The sequence below is a fragment of the Eriocheir sinensis genome, chromosome 20 (assembly GCF_024679095.1).
Source record: "Eriocheir sinensis breed Jianghai 21 chromosome 20, ASM2467909v1, whole genome shotgun sequence".
NCBI classification, from domain to species: Eukaryota; Metazoa; Arthropoda; class Malacostraca; order Decapoda; family Varunidae; genus Eriocheir; species Eriocheir sinensis.
Genome location: NC_066528.1, coordinates 9,456,452 through 9,477,678, shown reverse-complemented (window position 1 = coordinate 9,477,678; position 21,227 = coordinate 9,456,452). Strand labels below are relative to the sequence as shown.

General features: G+C 40.2%; 1 protein-coding gene and 1 long non-coding RNA gene across 11 annotated transcripts in view; one reads left to right on the top strand and one right to left on the bottom strand.

Annotated features, from left to right (window-relative positions):
* LOC127001159 (elongator complex protein 3) overlaps window positions 1–21,227 on the bottom strand; it is a 39,796-nt gene that overhangs the window by 9,900 nt on the left and 8,669 nt on the right. Inside the window, exons 4-7 of the mRNA XM_050865374.1 lie at window positions 15,761–15,947; window positions 13,821–13,950; window positions 6,375–6,501; window positions 824–1,041 (exon numbers count right to left, since the gene is read on the bottom strand). Of these exons, the coding sequence (XP_050721331.1) occupies window positions 824–1,041; window positions 6,375–6,501; window positions 13,821–13,950; window positions 15,761–15,947 (662 nt within the window). The remainder of the gene's footprint in view (window positions 1–823; window positions 1,042–6,374; window positions 6,502–13,820; window positions 13,951–15,760; window positions 15,948–21,227) is intronic.
* Window positions 18,719–19,973, top strand: LOC127001161 (uncharacterized). Of its 10 annotated transcripts, none has more exons than XR_007754828.1 (3): window positions 18,719–18,928; window positions 19,069–19,245; window positions 19,950–19,973. It is a non-coding gene; the product is annotated as an uncharacterized LOC127001161 (long non-coding RNA). The 10 variants fall into 10 exon arrangements; XR_007754829.1 differs by lacking the exon at window positions 19,950–19,973 and adding an exon at window positions 19,917–19,940; XR_007754830.1 differs by lacking the exon at window positions 19,950–19,973 and adding an exon at window positions 19,884–19,907.

The window sequence follows — 21,227 nt, the reverse complement described above, 5'->3', positions numbered from 1 at the left end:
ATTTGCAAGAGGTTACATTCCTGAAGGGATTGTGTAATCTAAATATAGTGTAAGCTAAACATAAGTTTCCCATAAAAATAGAGGTAAAGTCTGGGGGTTGCATTCCTATCATTTTAAAAGTTGAGGGTGATGGGTGTCTGGGACATGAAACAAACTTTTCTTATCACAGTAAATATATCTTACAGTGCTGTACAGTATAGTAAACCCTTGTTTTAACGAACCAACTAGGGGAAAATCAGACAAACCCATGAAAATACTATGAGTCAAACCTTTAGGGTGTGTGAACTGATGCATTTGAGGACCCATGGATGTCATGTGTTTACTAGACTAGGTACAGGTGAAATTGGGAACATATGCTATTAGCTGTGCATGGCTCTGGTGTTTGTCTCTGTATCTGACCCTTGAGCCTGTGGCAGGTAAGAACCCATCAGCCAGGAACACAGGGCCAGTGCAACATCCAGGTCACCACAGTTTACCTTCCCAAAGTTTCCCCAAGTAGCCATTTACTGACCATCCCAGAAGGAAGTATGAACAGCTGGGTGGGCTGTGTGCTGACTGCTCAGGCTGGGATTTGAACCCAGACCCACAGAGTAGAACATTACATTAATATGAATCTATAACACTATCAATTTATTGCAGTACCAATAATCACACCACGTCAATCTAATAGGTATAATTTCTTTCTAACAAGAGTTCAGCTGGGCCCCAATACGGGCATCACACTGTACCCTCAATCACTCCTGATACTATTTTAGTTAAGACTCAATGATTTGAATAATCTCAACATGACTGCAGTAGTGTCAGTCAGACTTTGGGAGCATACCTGACAAGGGGCATGGGTATATCCCTCTGAACACGATAAACCCGCACCCACGGAGGCACTAGTGAAAGAATGGTTGCCACAAGGTCCACAAGAGTGTTAGGCGGGTAGCTTTTGTAGCGTCCAGTTTTCCACAGCTCGTAGAGGCCAGTCCCACGGATAACCAGAGTGGGATAGATCTTCAGTCCATCAGGACGGAAGGCTGGGTTCTCAAAGAACTCCTGTTAAAGAGATACATCATTCATAAAAATGTCCTGACTTAAGAAAGAAACAAATATGTACAAAGTGAATCACAACTGGATACTTATGTTTTAGTTTTATAAATTTTCTAAGTTCAAATTCAAGCCCTTCCTTTACACTGCTTTCAATGCTTCGTGGAATCTGCTATTATTTTCTTCATTATGAGCCTATGTATTTGAAGACTACTTGCTGTCCCTTTCCTGTTATCTTAATACAGAGTTTATGGCTTACTTTAATGCTTATTCAAAGTTACCTGATGCATGAGTAAACTATAGTCCATTCACTTTCACCCCTAGCTTGGCTGTTGACAGGCAGGGTGTTTGATTTTTTTTTTGACAGCACAGGAGACAGTGCAAGGGCGTAAAAAAAAGAAAACAATAATGAAAAAAAAAAGCCCGCTACTTACTGCTTCTAAATAGAGTAGAGTGGCCAAAAAGAGAAATCAATTTCGGGAGGAGAGGTGTCCTGATACCCTCCTCTTGAAAGAGTTCAAGTCGTAGGCAGGAGGAAATACAGATGAGGGAAGATCGTTCCAGAGTTTACCGGCGTGAGGGATGAAAGAGTGAAGATGCTGGTTAACTCTTGCATAAGGGGTTTGGACAGTACATTGATGAGCTTGATCAGAAAGTCATGTGAGGTGAGGCAGCAGGAGGGGGGGAGGCATGCAGTTAGCAAGTTCAGAAGAGCAGTCAGCGTGAAAATATCGATAGAAGATAGAAAGAGGCAACATTGCGACGGAATTTAAGAGGTAGAAGACTATCAGTAAGAGGAGGAGAGCTGATGAGATGAAGAGCCTTAGACTCCACTCTGTCCAGAAGAGCTGTATGAGTGGAGCCCCCCCACATGTGAGATGCACACTCCATATGAGGGCAGACAAGGCCCCTGAATATGGATTGCAACTGTGCGGGGGAGAAGAACTGGCGGAGACGATGCAGAACGCCCAACCTCGAGGAAGCTGATTTAGTGAGAGAGGAGATGTGAAGTTTCTAGTTAAGATTTTGAGTTAAGGATAGACCGAGGATATTTAGTGTTGAAAAGGGTGACAGCTGAGTGTTGTTGAAGAATAGGGAATAGGTGTTTGGAAGATTGTGTCAAGTAGATAGGTGGAGAAATTGAGTTTTTGAGGCATTGAAGGACATGAGGTTCCTTCTACCCCAATCGGAAATGATAGCAAGGTCTGAGGTTAAGCGTTCTGCAGCCTCCTGTCTGGAGTCATGTACTACCTGTTGTGATGGTCTTCTATTGAAAGAAGTTGAATAATGCAGAGTGGAGTCGTCGGCATATGAGTGGACAGGACAGTTTGTTATGGAAAGAAGGTCATTGATGAATAACAGGAAGAGAGTGGGTGATAGGACAGAGCCCTGTGGAACACCACTGTTGATAGGTTTAGGGGAAGAACAGTGACCGTCTACCACCAAACAAACTCCTGTAAGTTCTGCAAATGTTCATATTTCATTACTTAGGTCACCTTTCATACAAGACAAGCAAATTTTGTTGACATTATTGAATTAAACACTGATTGTACAACCATAACACAATTTTTTAAACTACAATGAGTAAAAAATAAGAGAATTGTGGTGAGAAGAAGTCAGAGAATAACATTTAATATTTATACCACTTTACTTAACCCCTTCACTACGGCCGGGCCAAACAGCGCCCCGCGCCATACCCAGGATCACCGAGCGCGCCAAATTTCAAAGGTCGCTATTGAATATAACAAGTTTTCAGCCATAAGCTCAATATAATCATCATGTATTATATATGAAAACATGCAGAATTAAATGGTGCACATAAAGAAACATAAATTAATTGATACTTTTGAGATGTAAGCATAAATATAAATAAAATAACTTGTATATTGGCAAAAGCGAACACGGACGCAGTATGCGCCTCCTTGGATATGGTACGGGGCACGCAAGGACACAGTATACATGTCCTCGTGTTGAAGGGGTTAATATCATTATTTGTGAGAATAATGGAATAAATTCTAGAACAAAACTTTTGCTCATGCACAAAACTCTCCTGAATATGATGGAACTCTTCAGATTCTAGATAAAGTGCAATATAAGAGGAGGCAAGGAAGGACTTGTAAAAAGGTGCATACACATAAGATATCATTCTCTTACTTCTACTCACCATGATTACTTTATCTTCTTTACCCTATCAAGTTTTGAAAATCATGATATAGTTGTACAATCGCTGCTGAATATAATGATATCAGCAAAATTTGCCCATCTTGTTTAACATATGTGGCAAGTAGAAAAACATGAATATTTTCTGAACCAATGTGAGTGTGTTGGGTGACGAAGACATCAGATAACCTGCCCACCAACAGCCAATCAGCAGCATCCTTATTTACTTGGCTAGGGATCCAGCCACTGTTGGGAGGGATCCAGCTTCAGTGAATGGATTGTAGTCCTTGCAAAGCTTTCTTTACTACATGCTTTCACTTTCCTGTTGCCTTAATATAGAAGACTAAAGGCCTAATACTAACACCAGCCTTCTCATAAAATGTCTCCATCTGCACCATACTTTATCAAGACTTTCCTTGAGGCAAGTAAGGCACCTCTGTGGTGACATGGCTAGTGCACCTTGCTGATGAACAATGAGCCTATGTTTGCCTTTAGACTGGGCACCTAGCACACAGCCTACACATAAGTTCATTATTCCTCTTCATGATGGTTGACAAATAAGTACCTGATGAAACCCAGGATAAGTAAACAGTGGTTTAATCAGTACACCCAAGTCTGTGGTGTGCATTATTGAGCACTGGCAACCTGGTGTCCCACGGCGTGTCTGATTTAGTGGATAATGTATGATAGCCTACGCAGAGGAAACAGTCATCAGAATGTGCAGGCAACAATAACAAATACCATTAATTATGTAGTTGATTTTGAGTTAAAAATTATCAATACTGTTGCAAACAGCTGTTTTGTTAGTTTTAAAAGATCATTGCTAATGAATATTAAACAGCCTTGGTGCTGTCTGGCACTGTGAAACTCAGCAGGCTTTATCTCAACAAAACAGCTGTTTGCGACAGTACTAATAATTTTTAACAAATTTTTTGTTTTCATTGCTTTTTTTAAGATGTTGCCTGTAGGACCAGTAGGCTCTCTTGAGGGGCCTCTCGGGCAATCCCAGTCTGTCAATGGCGCAGGCGAATTTTATTCATGGTGGCTGCCGTGATGTGTGACTCTTGCTTGGCTTGTGCTGCCCCTGGTGCTTCGCTTGAATGAAGTTGCTGAAGTTAGGGTTGATTGAAGACTCGAACAGCATGTGGGTAATTTTCCGGAACTTGGCGATGACTTGAAAAATCAGTGTTTTGGTGGGACTCAAACCTAGGTCCACGGGCTCACCACGACCGCATGCTGACCACTCAGCCACCACCTGCATATTATTGACACTGATGACTGTTTCCTATGCATAGGCTATCATATATTATCCACACAATCAGACATGCTGCGTGACAACAGGTTGCCAGTGCTTGATAATGTACACCTCAGACTTTGGTAAACCAAATATAGTAACCTTGAAGTCATAATGCCTTGTTTTTCAAGGTACATGGCAAAGACATAATATATATATATATATATATATATATATATATATATATATATATATATATATATATATATATATATATATATAAAAAAAAAAAAAAAAGAGTCCGGGACAAGTCGATTTCAAACTACCAGACAAAGTTCGCACTAGATGGCACTGGACTGTACACAAGTCTACCTCTTCTTCTGCATGAAAAAACCCACCAAAGAAAGTAACCAAGCCAGCTAAACCTGTGCACCTTTCAAATAGATGGAGGAATGAGTGTTGGGGTGAAAAACAGACAGTTTCGACATAAAAAGCTAGAGGAAAGTTAGAAAATTATGCAGTTAAATTTGCGGTGATGCAGCTAGAAAGCATATGAAAGACCCGAAATGTGTTGAACTTGATTTGGCAGTGTACTGCTAGTGTATAGGACAGCTATGCGAGGTGTAGTCCGGGTATATATATATATATATATATATATATATATATATATATATATATTGGGGAGGCGGTGGCTGAGTGGTTAGCATGCCAGCGCCGCGTCTGGGAGATCCAGGAGGGACGCGGGTTCGAATTTTGGCCGCCACACAGCTGGGATTTTTCAGTCACCGCCGAGTGGCCTAAGAATACCCACATGCTGCCCTGAAGACCACCTGTCAACCCGTACTCTAGATTACCTCTCTAAAAAGAGGCTCAAAGATGAGCTCCAGAGGGCAGTATGTGCCAAAGCAAGATGACACCACTATAAACACTCGCCTACGCCACGACGAGCTGGGCCGACCATCAGGCCCCCACTAGTGAAAAAAAGCCTAACAGCGCAATAGGCCACGACGTGAAAAAAGAAGAATATATATATATATAGATATATATATATATATATATATATATATATATATATATATATATATATATATATATATATATATATATATATATATATATACTTTTCAGTAATCATTAATGCTGTGTACACATCCTACATTTTTTTGGGTGTGAGTAACAAAAACTACTGTAAATTGCAGCGTACAAATAGACTTTTTGAGCCTGAAAAAATATCTCCAAAACCATGGATCGACATATACGGCTAGGATGAAATGTAAACCTTTACCACCGAGCGACAAACATGTGGAGCAGCACTACCAACAATCGCTGTGCACTGTAACTCCAGCAGCTTGTCCCAAATATTTCCAATTAAAATTTGTGTTTGGTGAACTTACTAAACATATCTAAAACACAGATTAATATATAAATAATAAAATTATAATAAAAGTTAAGTTTATATCAACACAAAACCATAGATTGTTTCCAACAGCTTATACACAGATTGTAAACACTAACTGGAATGTTGCTGGACCCAAGTGGCCAGTCAGACAACTACAGTATGCACCACTTCTAGAGTAGTCCAAGGTTGCTGAGCGCCTCCCCACGCTGCTGGTGGAGCAGTACTAAGTGCAGAAGCCAAGATAAGCTGTAGACTAGTGAATCAGCGCGCAGAATGGGAGGCCTGAGCTGTCAGATGCACGACTCACCCACGTCGCCTCAGTGCAAAGCACCCACTTCAGTATGTGGTGAGTGTCATAGGGGGAATGCTGTGTGTCTCTCCTCTCACAAGGCATTCCTCCCTTGTTTTTGGCCTACCAGTAGCCTACCATATTTTGGGGTCGACTTATACGGCAAGTATAGGCCTAACCCATAATTTTGAGCTAATAATCTTGAGGTTGACTTGTACGCTGCAATTTACGGTATTTGAAACAGAGTACACAGGACTTACAATGAATTGTTCAACATCCCGCTCATAGTCTACATTAGGAAGGTCGGGCATCATGTGTGTCACCACCTTGAAGCCGGCATCCTTTGAGTAGTGAAAACTCTCACTGACAGCTCTAACAGTGTGACCTCTGAAAAAAGGAATTTGTTGTTAAAATACTGGGGTAAGGCATCATTTTTCTAATGTGAAGAGTTGAGAAATCAATGAGATCTTATAGTATATTTATTGCCTAATGACTTGATCTTTTCATCCACAATTAAAACTCATATTAGTAGTTGCAGCATTTACTGTCTTCCATCATAATATATAAATGTATAGAAAATATTTGCAGTCATAGAGGGTCATTCAAGAAGGCCATACATCGCCAGATGACGCCTTTGGGTTAGAGACTTGCCACCCTTTCCTTAAAATATGGAATGCCATTTGTTCCATATTTGCCTGTCTGAACGGTTAAGCAAATAAAATTCAGTGTTTTAAAAATGTAATGAGCGCATTTTCAGTGAACCTCAAAACCAGTGTATAAAATTATGTTTGTCAAGGGTCGTCCTGAAATACGTGTAAAATACGCGTCGTAACGTATCTCCCCCCTTCCTCTTACCTTCACCAGCAGCAGACAGCACCTGTCAGTCATGGTAGGCCAGAGAAATTTTAGGGTTGCCATCCGTTCCTTCAAATATGGATTTGTTTTGTATTGGAGGATTTGTTCTGTATTGCATTCCTCATTTGTTTTAGATCAAGGTGCCAGCCCTAAATGAGACTCTCTTGCCATTGTTTTCTGCTCTGAGCACTCTCGTCTTGCAGCGAAAAAAGGGAACCCACACTAACGTCTTCGACTTGTACAAAGAGACACGCCAGTCCTCGTTGAAAAACCGACTTGATCTGCTTGGCTGACGTAAGCCGATAGAGTCGGTTTATCGGCATCCTCCCCTCCCCTTCATGAGCCGTCACTTTGAAAACATACGCATTTGACCATGATGGCCTCCATATAGCCCGTGTCCCCACCCTGGGGGGGGGAAAAAAAAAAAAATAGGATGCTCGTATACCAAGTCACCGCTCGTAAACCAAGGCATTTTTTGTGGGACTTTATTGCTCGTAAATTAAAACGCTCGTAAACTAAGGCACTCGTAAACCGAGGTTTGACTATATATATATATATATATATATATATATATATATATATATATATATATATATATATATATATATATATATATATATATATATATATATAGTATTTCGTTCGGACTTGCGCGATGCGCGAAACCGCGGGACTATAACCCTATGGGAAAATATGCATTTGAAGTCACCTCTGACACGTCATATAAAACATGTTTTTCGTTCCCAAAAGTAGCCCAATTTGCGATAAGTAGCCCAATCTGGCAAGACTGCAGTGTGGCGGTGTGTTATTTTTTTTTTTTTAGGATAATGTTGCTATGAGAAAATCTCGACCAATAGCAGTCGTCCCTGAGTGAGCTGCTGGCCAATAGGAAAGCATGACGTCACAGTCTAACCGTGGCGTCACTCAGGAGCAACCTAAAGGCGGTGTCACACTAGCACTTTTCCGTCAACTTTTCCGTCGTTTGTCTGAAAATCGCCGATTTCTTGGCTGCGGCCTGTCACACACAAGCGGTGTTTCGTCTGAAACTTTCCGTCGGCACAGACCATGGGAATGTAAACAAACATGGAGTCACGCTGCGGCAAAGATACTGCTCTGAACCTAATACTGTGTATTGTGAGACTTAGAGCTAAACAAGCCAAAAAGCGTGCATGGATGCGCTCATGGTTGGCTCGTCGGGAAAGAAAGTGTGTACCACAGGCTGTTAAAGAGCTGAGTTTAGAGGATCATGAGACTCTGAAGAATTGGATCAGGTTGGACAAGAGCCAGTACCACAGACTTCTGGAGTTAGTGACACCTCTCATTGCCAGAAGTGACACAAGGATGAGGAACGATGACACTGCATGAGAGCGTTTTATACAGGTTCAATCAACTCGGAAAGTCTCGGTCTTGGTCATGGAAATGTAAACAAAGGCGGAAAATAGCAAGCGGAAGCGATCCTGATCGTCTGACAAATTCATGCGATAAGTTCATGCGAACGATGAAAATCGACGGAAAAAGTGCTAGTGTGACACTGCCTTAACCCATACGCTTGGTGACGGGAATTCCCGGGCGGAGGAGAGCGAGAAGGCGGGAGTTCCCGCTCTCTGCTCTCCCGCCAAGATCTGTAATCCCGTGACGTAATTATTACTTTCAGTGGTTGATGGCATCCCTGTCCTACGTTTCACGCAACCTCCCAGAGCACTACAGACCATTGTAATGGAGAGACGTGCTGATAATGATTTCCCCGTGTCTGAATGCGTGGAGGAAGGGAGCGCGCCAGCGGGCCCCTGTTCCTCTACCCCTATTCTCAGGGAGCGCGCTCAGCCACCGCATGTTATATTTCTGTTTATGAAAGTATTTCTTGTACATATAAAAGCAGAGAAGTTATTCAGTTTTGTAAGGATTTATTTTTATGTAAGCTACAAACACGCGTGATATGTAGCCTAATATGTTTATGTATTCCATATTTGTACAGTGTTTATGAAAGATTTTCTTTATAATAGCAAAAACACATTCAGTTTCGTAAAGAGTTATTTTATGAGCGCAAACCTGCGTAATATGTAGCCTAATGAGTGTATATATGCCATAATTGTACTGTGCTTATGGAAGCTTTTTTCTGCATGTAATAAAAAAAAACATTTATTTTCGGAAGAAGGTATTTTTTATGAGAGTCAAACATACGAAATATGTAGCCTAATATGAATAATCGAGCTGGTAGGAAAGGATGCCTCGTGCTGTGTGATGGCAGAGGCGAGGCAGGAGACCAAGGCCCAGGTCAACAGCACCGAAAATGGTACCTCTTCCCAACATCATATCTCTGCCGTGGTTCAACCTAGACACTTCCAATATCTTTCATCATGAGGAGGAAGGATTGGCGATGAGATAACAGTACAAACTATTATGTTTTCGTTTGAAATTACCACACAGGGCATTGGTGAACAACACCTATTTTCCAAAATTTGCAGTATCGTCAAGCGCTGGGAGAGTGACAATAGACCAATAGCCGAGGTTTATGGGTTAACGTCCATTGCCCGCCTCCTCTCTCTCCCCTCCTCTCTGCCTCCTCCTCCTCCTCTGCCTTCCTCCTCCTCTCCCTTCCCCTCCTCTCTGCCTCCCTCCTCTCTGCCTTCCTATTTAGCGTCAATGCATATATATATATATATATATATATATATATATATATATATATATATATATATATATATATATATATATATATATATATATACATTATATATATAAAGGTAACTCTCGATTCTGTGAGTTTGGTTTACGCTTTTTGAAATAGCGCTGGTCCAAAATTCAAATAAATGTTTAATTTAGGTGTTTTTTCACTTATACGCGATTTATGAAGTGGCCACCAGATGTCTCACGAACTGAACTCACACGCCACAGCTGAGCTCAGTTCTTCCCGCGCTACTTGAACAACAACACAGTACCTACCAGCTACTCAACAATAGGGGTGGGCAGTACCGGTACTACCGCACCCTAATGGTACCAGCGTACTGGTACCAGACTGCGTACCAATACTAGCCAGCCCCTCATGGTGTCCCTCATTTCTTCCTCACACGAGAGGCTGAGAATGAGTACCGAGTGGATATCTCGGTTCTGGTGATACGCATGCAGCTGTTTGTTGTGTGGGTGTGGTTGTGTGGTTTGTAAACAATGCAAATGGCGGCGGGCTGGGATTGAAATAACTCCTCGTACAAGACTCATGATGTACAGTTTCTGATATCATATTCACCACATTATTCTCACTAATATTAATAATTAATAATGAACACATGGACATTTTTCCAATATGATTTTTATGTAGCTTGTACTGCTCCTTAGTCATACAATCTTAAGCCACCTGTGACATCAAGATCAAGATCATACAAATGGCGCCCGACGGAAAAACGGGATAACAGCAAGGCATGGACGATCTTCCACCGATTTAGTCTTTGTATAGTAGTTATTAGATCGCCCTGTATTCTATGGTAACATATTATAGGACAGCTACGGACTATGAAGGATTATAAACAATAATAAAGGTAAGTTTGTCGTTGTTATTGGATAAGACGAAAAACAGACCCTTAAACACATCCCAAAGAAGAAAAAAATAATTAAAAATTTGTACATTCAGCGTATAACGCGCAGGGCTAAACTTTCAGGCATTTTTATGAAAATGCGCTATACACAGAAAAAAATTTTTATTATGCGGCTATCTACCTGAAAATTACGGTATTTTTTTTTTGACAGAAACCTACCTCTTGTTTGATTTACATTGTTTTTGAATTATATATATATATATATATATATATATATATATATATATATATATATATATATATATATATATATATATATATATATATATATATATATATACAGTAATTCCTTGTCTATCGCGGGGGTTAGGTTCCAGAACCCCCTGCGATAAGTGAAAATCCGCGAAGTAGCGACCTTATATTTTTTTGGTTATTTATATATATTTTAAGGCTTTATAAACCCTCCCCACACTCTTACAAATCTTTCCCACTCCTATTTACCTTTCCCACACTCTTATAAACACTTCCTACGACGTTTCGTTGTTGCGACGTGGTCCCAATAAATGATACTATAATTCTTGTTTCAACATTTGCTTCGTAAATATGAACTTCGCACAGGAATTAGTTTGGTGGGGCGGAAGAATACTCAGAGAGAGGACAATATGAGCGTAGCTCACTTCTTTTATATCACAATCAGGTAAATACGGAAGGGGAAAGAGAGGAGAGGGACAGAGTGAGTCATGAAAAAACTACCGATAGAGGATGTAAGAAGGGAGAACAAGGAAAAGTAGGCTTTCTTCAGGGGGCAGGTGGTCGACCCAAGCCCGTCATGGCGCAGGCAATTTTTTATAGTGGCACCAGTTATGCTTGTATGCCTGGTAAATATTAGGAACAGGGTTCTTTATGTTCTTGTGTATTATTAGTGTTGGTATTTATTTAATTCTGCTCCTGGGATTATTAATAACAATGTAGTGAGTAATATCCAAAACTGACAGCACATAGCAACAATCACCAGCCATTTCTTTTTTACATAAAAAATAAAAAATAAATAAATAAATAAAAAAAAATAAAGCCCGTTAATCACTGCCCCTTTAAAAAAAATTGGAAGAGTGACCAAAAGAGGCCTCAATTTCGGGTGGAGAGGTGTTCCGATATTCTCCTCTAGAAAGAGGTCAAGTCATAGGCAGGAGGAAATACAGATGAACCAAGCATAACTGGTGCGACTATAAAAAACTGCCTGTGCCATAACAGGCTTGGGCCGACCACCAACTAGGCTCCTGAAGAAAGCCTACTGGTGCTATAGGCTGAGATGGGGAAAAAAAAAAGTTGTTCCAGAGTTTACCAGTGTAAGGGACGAAAGAGTGAAGATGCTGGTTAACTCTTGCATAAGGGATCTGGACAGTATAGGGATGAGCTTGAGTAGAAAGTCGTGTGCAGCGGGGCCGTAGGAGGGGGGGAGGCATGCAGTTAGCAAGTTCAGAAGAGCAGTCAGCGTGAAAATATCGATAGAAGACAGAAAGAGAGGCAACATGGCGAGGTGGAATTTGAGAGGTTGAAGATTGTCAGTATAAGGAGGGGAGCTGATGAGACAAAGAGCCTTAGACTCTACTCTGTTCAAAAGAGCTGTGTGTGTGGAGCCCCCCACACGAGATGCATACTATATACAAGGGCTATTAGCCTACTGCTTTGCACTTCCTTACCGTCTGCTGTCGATAGGAAATGAAATGATGGCACACTCCAAGACAGGAGGGTTTCTTGCCATAAGTTCATCAGCAATTTCCAGAAAATAATCTAATATAATAACATGTCACAAAAATAACCCTTATATATAGTTAAGTAAATGAAATGAAATCATACAGAAGTAATTTTGAATAAAAATGTTTTGTTACCACTAAAAATATATTATCGCCGTTTAGTTTCTCTTAAGTCCCATAGACGGCGCAAACAACAGCATATAAGCATTGCCATTAGATCACCCATCTTTATACTCTAGAATCATCGATGTGTACCATATACTATTGGATCAACATTCAATTATAATATATGTATCATACAATACACACATATACCATCCTGTAACAACTCTAATAGGTTTGTTAACCACTGGTGAATCTTCATTTGGCTGGTGGCACCAATGACCAGTGGCTGATGAGCACAACTACGACCCAAACCAAAATCAAAACCGTAAGATTTGCTGATTTCAATGGTGTAACACACCCGGGGCACCTAAGCATGTCACTCTTGAATGAACGAATCAGAGCATCAAGTGAGATGACTGAACCAACTAAACCAAAAATGAATGTACTGAACCGAAGGGTGCCGATACAAATGACACTTTGGAGTCGCCAACTCCTATATCAAGACCAACAACAGCACCAAAACAATAACAACGGCTGCTGTAAGTAATTGTCCTTACAGAGATCTGCCTATATATAGGTCTAGATTAGGCATACAGATAATTCAACACTCAGCATACACCCCCATTTTTTTGTCTAATTTTGAGAAAAAAAGTTGGGCTTTGATGACATTAAATGTGGTAATTCACAAAAAAGACAAAAAATAAAAGAACTATTGACCAATTAATCTCTTCCTAACCTACAAAATTTTCACTAAGACAACAAACAGAATCAGTGCAACACTACTCAATAAGCTGTGGAAATTATTCCAGATGTTAAAAATTAGTGTAAATTATGCATGAAAATATGGTGATGGTTATATGATTTAATGGCAATTATCTACCATTGAGACTTTGTACACACAGTCTCTCAGTAGTGACGTGCAGTGTACCAACAAGAGGTGAGAACCGCTTTTTTTTGTCAGATCAACACAAGGTATGGAATCATCCGAGTTAAATTTTTATCATGCTGTTTCTCACTCATGAGACGTTGAAACAAACGGCTTCATGCATAAAGAAATAGCAAAAAATCCATTCCAGATCCATCTTGGAGTTACCCCCCTGCCTCCTCCACCAAGTTTTTTGCTACAACAAGAATTACCTCTCCCATCACTTCTTTAGATTAATAAATCCAGCTAAATATTCTTATTTCTGGCCAGGTTGTCAGCTTAGCAGTGATACATGACCTAGAGAACAAGCTACACCAGTCAATATGCATGCACATATTTACAGTAATTTGAAGTGCCATCTGATAGTTTGAAAAAATCCTTAATCCATGCTTGAATGAGTCCACTGATATTTGCATCAAAGAACTTAAACTGCACAATGAGGCACACACACACACACAAAAAAAACATTCACACTTAATATCCTCCTTATGACCATACAAATGAGGCTAGACTGATTGAATTAGGAGGGACACCTGCCTGTTGGTGTCTCGGGCAACGTCCTCATACACTGACTGCACGCCAATCTCTAGACGAGTACAGCCATAGCGCAGCATGTCAGAGAGATGGCGTTTGAGGCAGTAGTCAGGTCGTGTCTCAATGGTGATACCTGAAAGTATATCTGCTAAGCATTCATGGGAAAACAAGCATGTGATTATTGCTTTAGCTGTCATAATATTAATGTTACTATAGTTCATTCACTTCAACAGATCCCTCGCTCCTAGCTGAGTAAGCATAATCAATATTTTTCAACTTAGCTCATCTGTTACACATGATAGGCAAATTTTGTTGACATTGGATTAAGCTGTGATCAGAGTAGGTAATGGTAAAGTTGGGGTCATATGCCACAGCTGCACCTGGCCTCACATCAACTGTCTCAACGGTCCTTGAGTCTGTGGTGGGAAAGAGCCTACCACCCGGGATACAGGGCCACTACAACATCTGGCTTACTTTAGTTAAATATTCCTAGGTTTTTCGAGGTATCCATTTATCAATCAGTCCAAAAGAGAGGATGAAGAGCTGAATGGATGTAAAACTTCTGAGTTGCCTACAAAAAGTGTTCAAGAGGTATCCTGTGAGTTTTAGAATCTAGAAATGTCAAGTTCAGGGATGTTGGGGAACAAGTGTTATTTTTTAGTTCTAACAATATAATATTTAGATTCCCTTCCAGTACCAGACAAGAGGAAAAAGTTAACCAAATCCATGATGTTGACAGCTAAGGAAAATCCTTTGCTTTTGTGAACCAGAGCTCTGACAAGCACTTATCAAAAGAGATGGACAAATAGAAGAAACTGAAGCTGAGAGGATGTAGAGTCAAACACTTTTTGCCTCATCAACTCTCCTTCTCTAATGATACTCTTCAACCCCTTAAAGTCCGTTGCAATGTTGCTCCCCTTGCTATCTTTCAATAACTACTGCTATTTTTATGGTAACTACTCTTTCGAGGTTGGAGACTGCATGCCCTTATCCACCATGTAGCCTTACTGCACATGATTTTCTACTCCAGCTCATCCCTATGTTGTCCAGCTTTCAAGAGCTAACCATTTCTTCATTCTTTCATCCTTCTCATTGGTTGGCACAGTGGCTTTCCTTTGTATTTCTTCCTTTCTGTGACAAACTTTGAAGAGTTTTCAGACTTCTCCAACCAAAACTGATCACCTTTTTGGAATCTTGTCTTCTTTTTGTGGGAGCAGGGTATTGCATGTTTCTTTTTGTTATTCTGTTTCACCCTTGGCTGATCTTTGCTGATAATAAAACAATGTTTTAAGGAAAGAAAGTGTAAAGGGATTGACTTTAAAAGTCCTTGTAGGCAATATAGTGAAACACTAATGTGTTGCGGGGTCTCCACTTACACATTTTTTTTTTACAGAGTAGTCAGATGCTACTTGCTTCAACTGTCCTTCTTTACTAGACTTGTCTTCAGTCACTAACAGGCTGACAAAATAGTATTTAACTTGATAGCATCAATCTTTGATATTTTCTCTTTCCTACTTTCTTTTACTTTTTGAGTGCATGCACAACTATAGTGAATGACCCCAACTTTACCTTTTACCTTTGGACACTGAAGGAAAACTGATGGCAATGATATAGCCTGTAGGCAATGACATATGCTAGCTGAGGAAGATTTTATTTCAAAGTAAGGCTCTTTTTTCTTGCTACTTGGATCATGCCAGTTCCAGGTGATCCACTTCACCCAATTCACAATCAGAGGTAGGGTTGAGAGGCAAAATGTAAGTAATCTCTGTCAACTTGACAGTGGTTGAAGAAAGTCTGCCACCCTGAAATTCAAACTCAGGACCTCACACCTTTACCACTTCTGTGACTGGATCACTGAGCTACTGCCTATTTTCTATTTGTTACTTTCAAACTTACTGCTCCTGAGCTTGCTAGTTGCATATCATCCCTCACTTAACTCATACCTATGCACTTAGTTGAACTGCGTTCAGAGAACTTAACAGCCTCAGCAACACTGGAAGAGGAGTGGCCAGAAAGTGCATCATGGAGGTTCATGATGAAATTGTCACGATAGTCCTCAGGGAGTGCCATGAAGGTGCCGCCCATAATGATGAACTCCACCTTATCCACACTGTGCCCAAGTTGCTGGAGCTGAAAGAGGTAGCACAAATATTTGAAATGTTTCAAGTGATACATTAAAAACAATAATAAATGAATAAATAAAAAGACTAATAATATATGCACTGCAATTTCTCTTAACCCATAAACTTCAGAAAATCTCTATTGAGGCATTACTGGAACACTGCAACAAACCTCACGGAAGGCACGATACCCAAATACGTACAAAAACTGCGCCATTGCTTGGAAGTGTCTCAAAATTGGGTGACATGCAGCACAACATGACATCTCTCGATAGCACCTCACATCACACACCATTGTTGCCACAACTGCTTTTTCTTGCATTAATTTTGTTCTTTGCTTAGAGGTATATTTTATATAACTTTTACCAAAGCTGGAAGATTTTAGGTGTATTACTTATAGGAAATTTCAACTTCATCTGGTGGCAACACTGCCACACACCCTGCGCCGCCACACTGGTTCAATGGTTCAATGCCACTCGTGCCAAACATATAACCACGTTATTTATGAATATTAACCCGTAAAGTGTCGGCAAATATGACACCTTGTGGTTACGCCAGTGCCGGCCACATCTTGGATTTTTTTTTTCTTGACGAAACCAGTCTTAAATCATGTGAAAGGAATGGAAATGACAGTCATTGCGCCCAGAACTGACTGGAAGTGGTAATATGAAGCACAAAATATTCCGTGCAAAAGATAGCTGCTTAGTGAAACCTTATGCATGTAGTTTTTTCGCTTCCTCTTTTTCTCACACTTTGAGCAATGAGTTGGGGACATGCATAACATCATTACTATGTTGAGAGGAAAAAAAACATGTTATAGTTTAGCTTTAAAAGATTATAGTCACAAAAAAAGCCCGTTCCTGTATGATTGGTTTTGAGTACAGTAAAACCGCACCATTTGCACACATACGGGCGGTCTGAAGGAGCGCAAATGGTGAACTTAATAACCTAAGGGAAAAAATACATAGGGGCGGTCACGGCCCAAAACCCCCCAACCAGAAAAAAAAAAAAAAAAACACCTGGCATGACGGTGGTGCAAAGGTGAGGCAGAAAACATTGAATAATCGCAGTCACCACGAGACCAGGAGAGGCACTCGGGCAATGGCGGGAAACGACATGTTGTGTACGTTGGTACTGTTCTTCACTGGCGGCAGAGGGTGCGTGGGTGGTAGACAGCTGTAGCTTGCCAGCTGGTTTCAAGATCAGTAGTGGTGATGAAGGTGGTGTTGAAGGTGATGATGAGGAAAGAGGTGGTAGTGGTGGTGGTGAGGAAAGAGGTGGTGGTGGTGATGATGAAGGTGAGGTGGTGATGGAAGAAGTGGTGGTGATGAATGTGGGGTCAGACATGGGGTAATCGTAATCTGTAATCGTAATCAATTACAGTTTTCCAAGTAATTGTAATCTGTAATCGTAATCAATTACAGTTTTCCAAGTAATTGTAATCTGTAATCGTAATCAATTACAGTTTTCCAAGTAATTGTAATCTGTAACCGTAATCAATTACAGTTTTCCAAGTAATCGTAATCGATTACCCTCTTGTGTTTTTGTTAAGTAATCGTAATCGTAATCGAATACATTAAAAATTTAATCATAATCGTGATAACTTTTGCGATTACATTAGCAAAGTTTTAGTTAAAAAAATTTTTGTACAGCAAGTATGTACTCTAAATATCTGTAGTAATTCAACCAACTGAATATTTAGTATGGTACATGTGTATGAAATTTGCAAGTTCACCTTTCAGTCCTTCCTGTAATCACGAATATAATCACAATTAATGCATCATGTAATTGTAATCGATTACACCTAACTTTATTGTAATCATAATCAATTACACCTAATTTTATTGTAATCGTAATCGATTACACCTAATTTTATTGTAATCATAATCAATTAACCTAATTTTATTGTAATTGTAATCGATTACACCTAATTTTATTGTAATCATAATCGATTACACCTAATTTTATTGTAATCATAATCAATTACACCTAACTTTATTGTAATCATAATCAATTACACCTAACTTTATTGTAATCATAATCAATTACACCTAACTTTATTGTAATCATAATCAATTACACCTAACTTTATTGTAATCATAATCAATTACACCTAACTTTATTGTAATCGTAATCAATTACATAACATTAGTAATCAACTCATGTCTGTGTGGGGTAGTGATGAAAGTTGTGGTAGTGATGAAAGAAGTGGTGGTGATGAAAGTGGGGTAGTGATGAAAGTTGTGGTGGTGATGAAAGAAGTGGTGGTGATGAAAGTTGTGGTGGTGATGAAAGTTGTGGTGGTGATGAAAGAAGTGGTGGTGATGAATGTGGGGTAGTGATGAAAGTTGTGGTGGTGATGAAAGAAGTGGTGGTGATGAATGTGGGGTAGTGATGAATGTGGGGTAGTGATGAAAGAAGTGGTGGTGATGAAAGTGGGGTAGTGATGAAAGTTGTGGTGGTGATGAAAGTTGTGGTGGTGATGAAAGTTGTGGTGGTGATGAATGTGGGGTAGTGATGAAAGTTGTGGTGGTGATGAAAGTTGTGGTGGTGATGAAAGTTGTGGTGGTGATGAAAGTTGTGGTGGTGATGAAAGAAGTGGTGGTGATGAAAGTTGTGGTGGTGATGAAAGTTGTGGTGGTGATGAAAGTTGTGGTGGTGATGAAAGTTGTGGTAGTGATGAAAGAAGTGGTGGTGATGAAAGTGGGGTAGTGATGAAAGTTGTGGTGGTGATGAAAGAAGTGGTGGTGATGAATGTGGGGTAGTGATGAAAGAAGTGGTGGTGATGAAAGTGGGGTAGTGATGAAAGTTGTGGTGGTGATGAAAGTTGTGGTGGTGATGAAAGAAGTGGTGGTGATGAATGTGGGGTAGTGATGAAAGTTGTGGTGGTGATGAAAGTTGTGGTGGTGATGAAAGAAGTGGTGGTGATGAATGTGGGGTAGTGATGAAAGTTGTGGTGGTGATGAAAGAAGTGGTGGTGATGAATGTGGGGTAGTGATGAATGTGGGGTAGTGATGAAAGAAGTGGTGGTGATGAATGTGAGGTAGTGATGAAAGTTGTGGTAGTGATGATAGAAGTGGTGGTGATGAATGTGGGGTAGTGATGAAAGAAGTGGTGGTGATGAATGTGAGGTAGTGATGAAAGTTGTGGTAGTGATGATAGAAGTGGTGGTGATGAATGTGGGGTAGTGATGAAAGTTGTGGTGGTGATGAAAGAAGTGGTGGTGATGAATGTGGGGTAGTGATGAAAGTTGTGGTGGTGATGAAAGAAGTGGTGGTGATGAATGTGGGGTAGTGATGAAAGTTGTGGTAGTGATGATAGAAGTGGTGGTGATGAATGTGAGGTAGTGATGAAAGTTGTGGTAGTGATGATAGAAGTGGTGGTGATGAATGTGAGGTAGTGATGAAAGTTGTGGTAGTGATGATAGAAGTGGTGGTGATGAAAGTTGTGGTAGTGATGAAAGAAGTGGTGGTGATGATAGCAGTAGTGGTGAAAGAAGTGGTGGTGATGATAGCAGTAGTGATGAAAGAAGTGGTGGTGATGATAGCAGTAGTGATGAAAGAAGTGGTGGTGATGATAGCAGTAGTGATGAAAGAAGTGGTGGTGATGATAGCAGTAGTGGTGAAAGAAGTGGTGGTGATGATAGCAGTAGTGATGAAATAAGTGGTGGTGATGATAGCAGTGATGATAGAAGTGGTGGTGATGATAGCAGTAGTGGTGAAAGAAGTGGTGGTGATGATAGCAGTAGTGGTGATGAAAGTGGTGGTGATGATAGCAGTAGTGATGAAAGAAGTGGTGGTGATGATAGCAGTAGTGATGAAAGAAGTGGTGGTGATGATAGCAGTAGTGATGAAAGAAGTGGTGGTGATGATAGCAGTAGTGGTGAAAGAAGTGGTGGTGATGATAGCAGTAGTGGTGATGAAAGTGGTGGTGATGATAGCAGTAGTGATGAAAGAAGTGGTGGTGATGATAGCAGTAGTGATGAAAGAAGTGGTGGTGATGATAGCAGTAGTGATGAAAGAAGTGGTGGTGATGATAGCAGTAGTGGTGATGAAAGTGGTGGTGGTGGTAGTGAAAGCAGAGAGGGTGGTGACTTCATCACCGTGGACCACCATCTTCACTTTCGTCATCACTACCACTGTCACCACCACCACCATCGCCACCTTCATCACCACAACCACCTTAACCCCTACGGGACGGGCTGGGTTGTAATTTCCTGTCTCACCGTAAGGGCAAACACACGTCAATCTCTTATTTTCATCGACATTCACTTTATGAATACAGTAAAACCCCGATTATCCGAAATGGAAGGGGGGAAGCCTCTTTTGGATAAGCCGATTTTTTGGATAATCCGGATTTATGGCCGCCATTTGCCAACATTTTACCATTTTTCGGCATTATGGCTGGCGATTGCGCTGTCAGACGCGCGATAACCGATGTAAACAAACAAACACACTATGCTAAACAAAAAGCTTAAAATGTGTAATGGTGTAAAAAATGTGATGTAATGTTTTATGTGTCTGTGTCTCTGTGTCTCCTTGTGTGGACTTGTGGTGTTGAGATCCTGGTGTGAATGTTGCAGAATGTGCGATTGGCAAGAATGTGTGCAAGCCTGCAAGTGTGACCTTGATGGATGTGACCTTGATGGATAGTTTATGACACACTATATTGATTGCATAGCAGCGTGGGCGCCAATGTGGGAGGGAGTGGGGAGGGATGGAGAGGAGGTCGTGTGTGTTTGTGTCTTTGTCTTAGTAGTAGTGGTGTGGTGCATTAGATTCGCAGTAGTTTGTTCCGCGCGCCGCGAGTGAATGCGTGAAACGAATGAAGGTTTGTTTGTGTTTAGTGTTGAGTCTTTTACATTGATCTATTATATATACATTGGATTATTTTATTTATTACATTGTTAAGCAATAACTGTTCTTATCAATTTTAAATAATAATGTTAAAATATTTTATATGTATTTATTTATTTTTGATGTTTTTATTTTTTTTATTTATTTTAAAATTAAAAAAAAAAATATCGTGCATTAAAATTTCATAATTTGGATTTCGGGTTTTCGATAATCCGATTATCGGTTTTGGGGTGTACTCTTTAAGTAGAGAAACGAGGTGGATGAAATATGCATTTTGACCATCATTAAATCTTCCTCTTTCAAATGAAATCTTCCCAAAGTGTCTAGATTCTGTAGTTATTGAGATACAGTGTGTTGAATGGGAGTAATTACTGCAGATATTTGGTGACCGAGCCGCTGTGTCCGTTTTCTTTCTTGACTCTGGCTTGCTATGA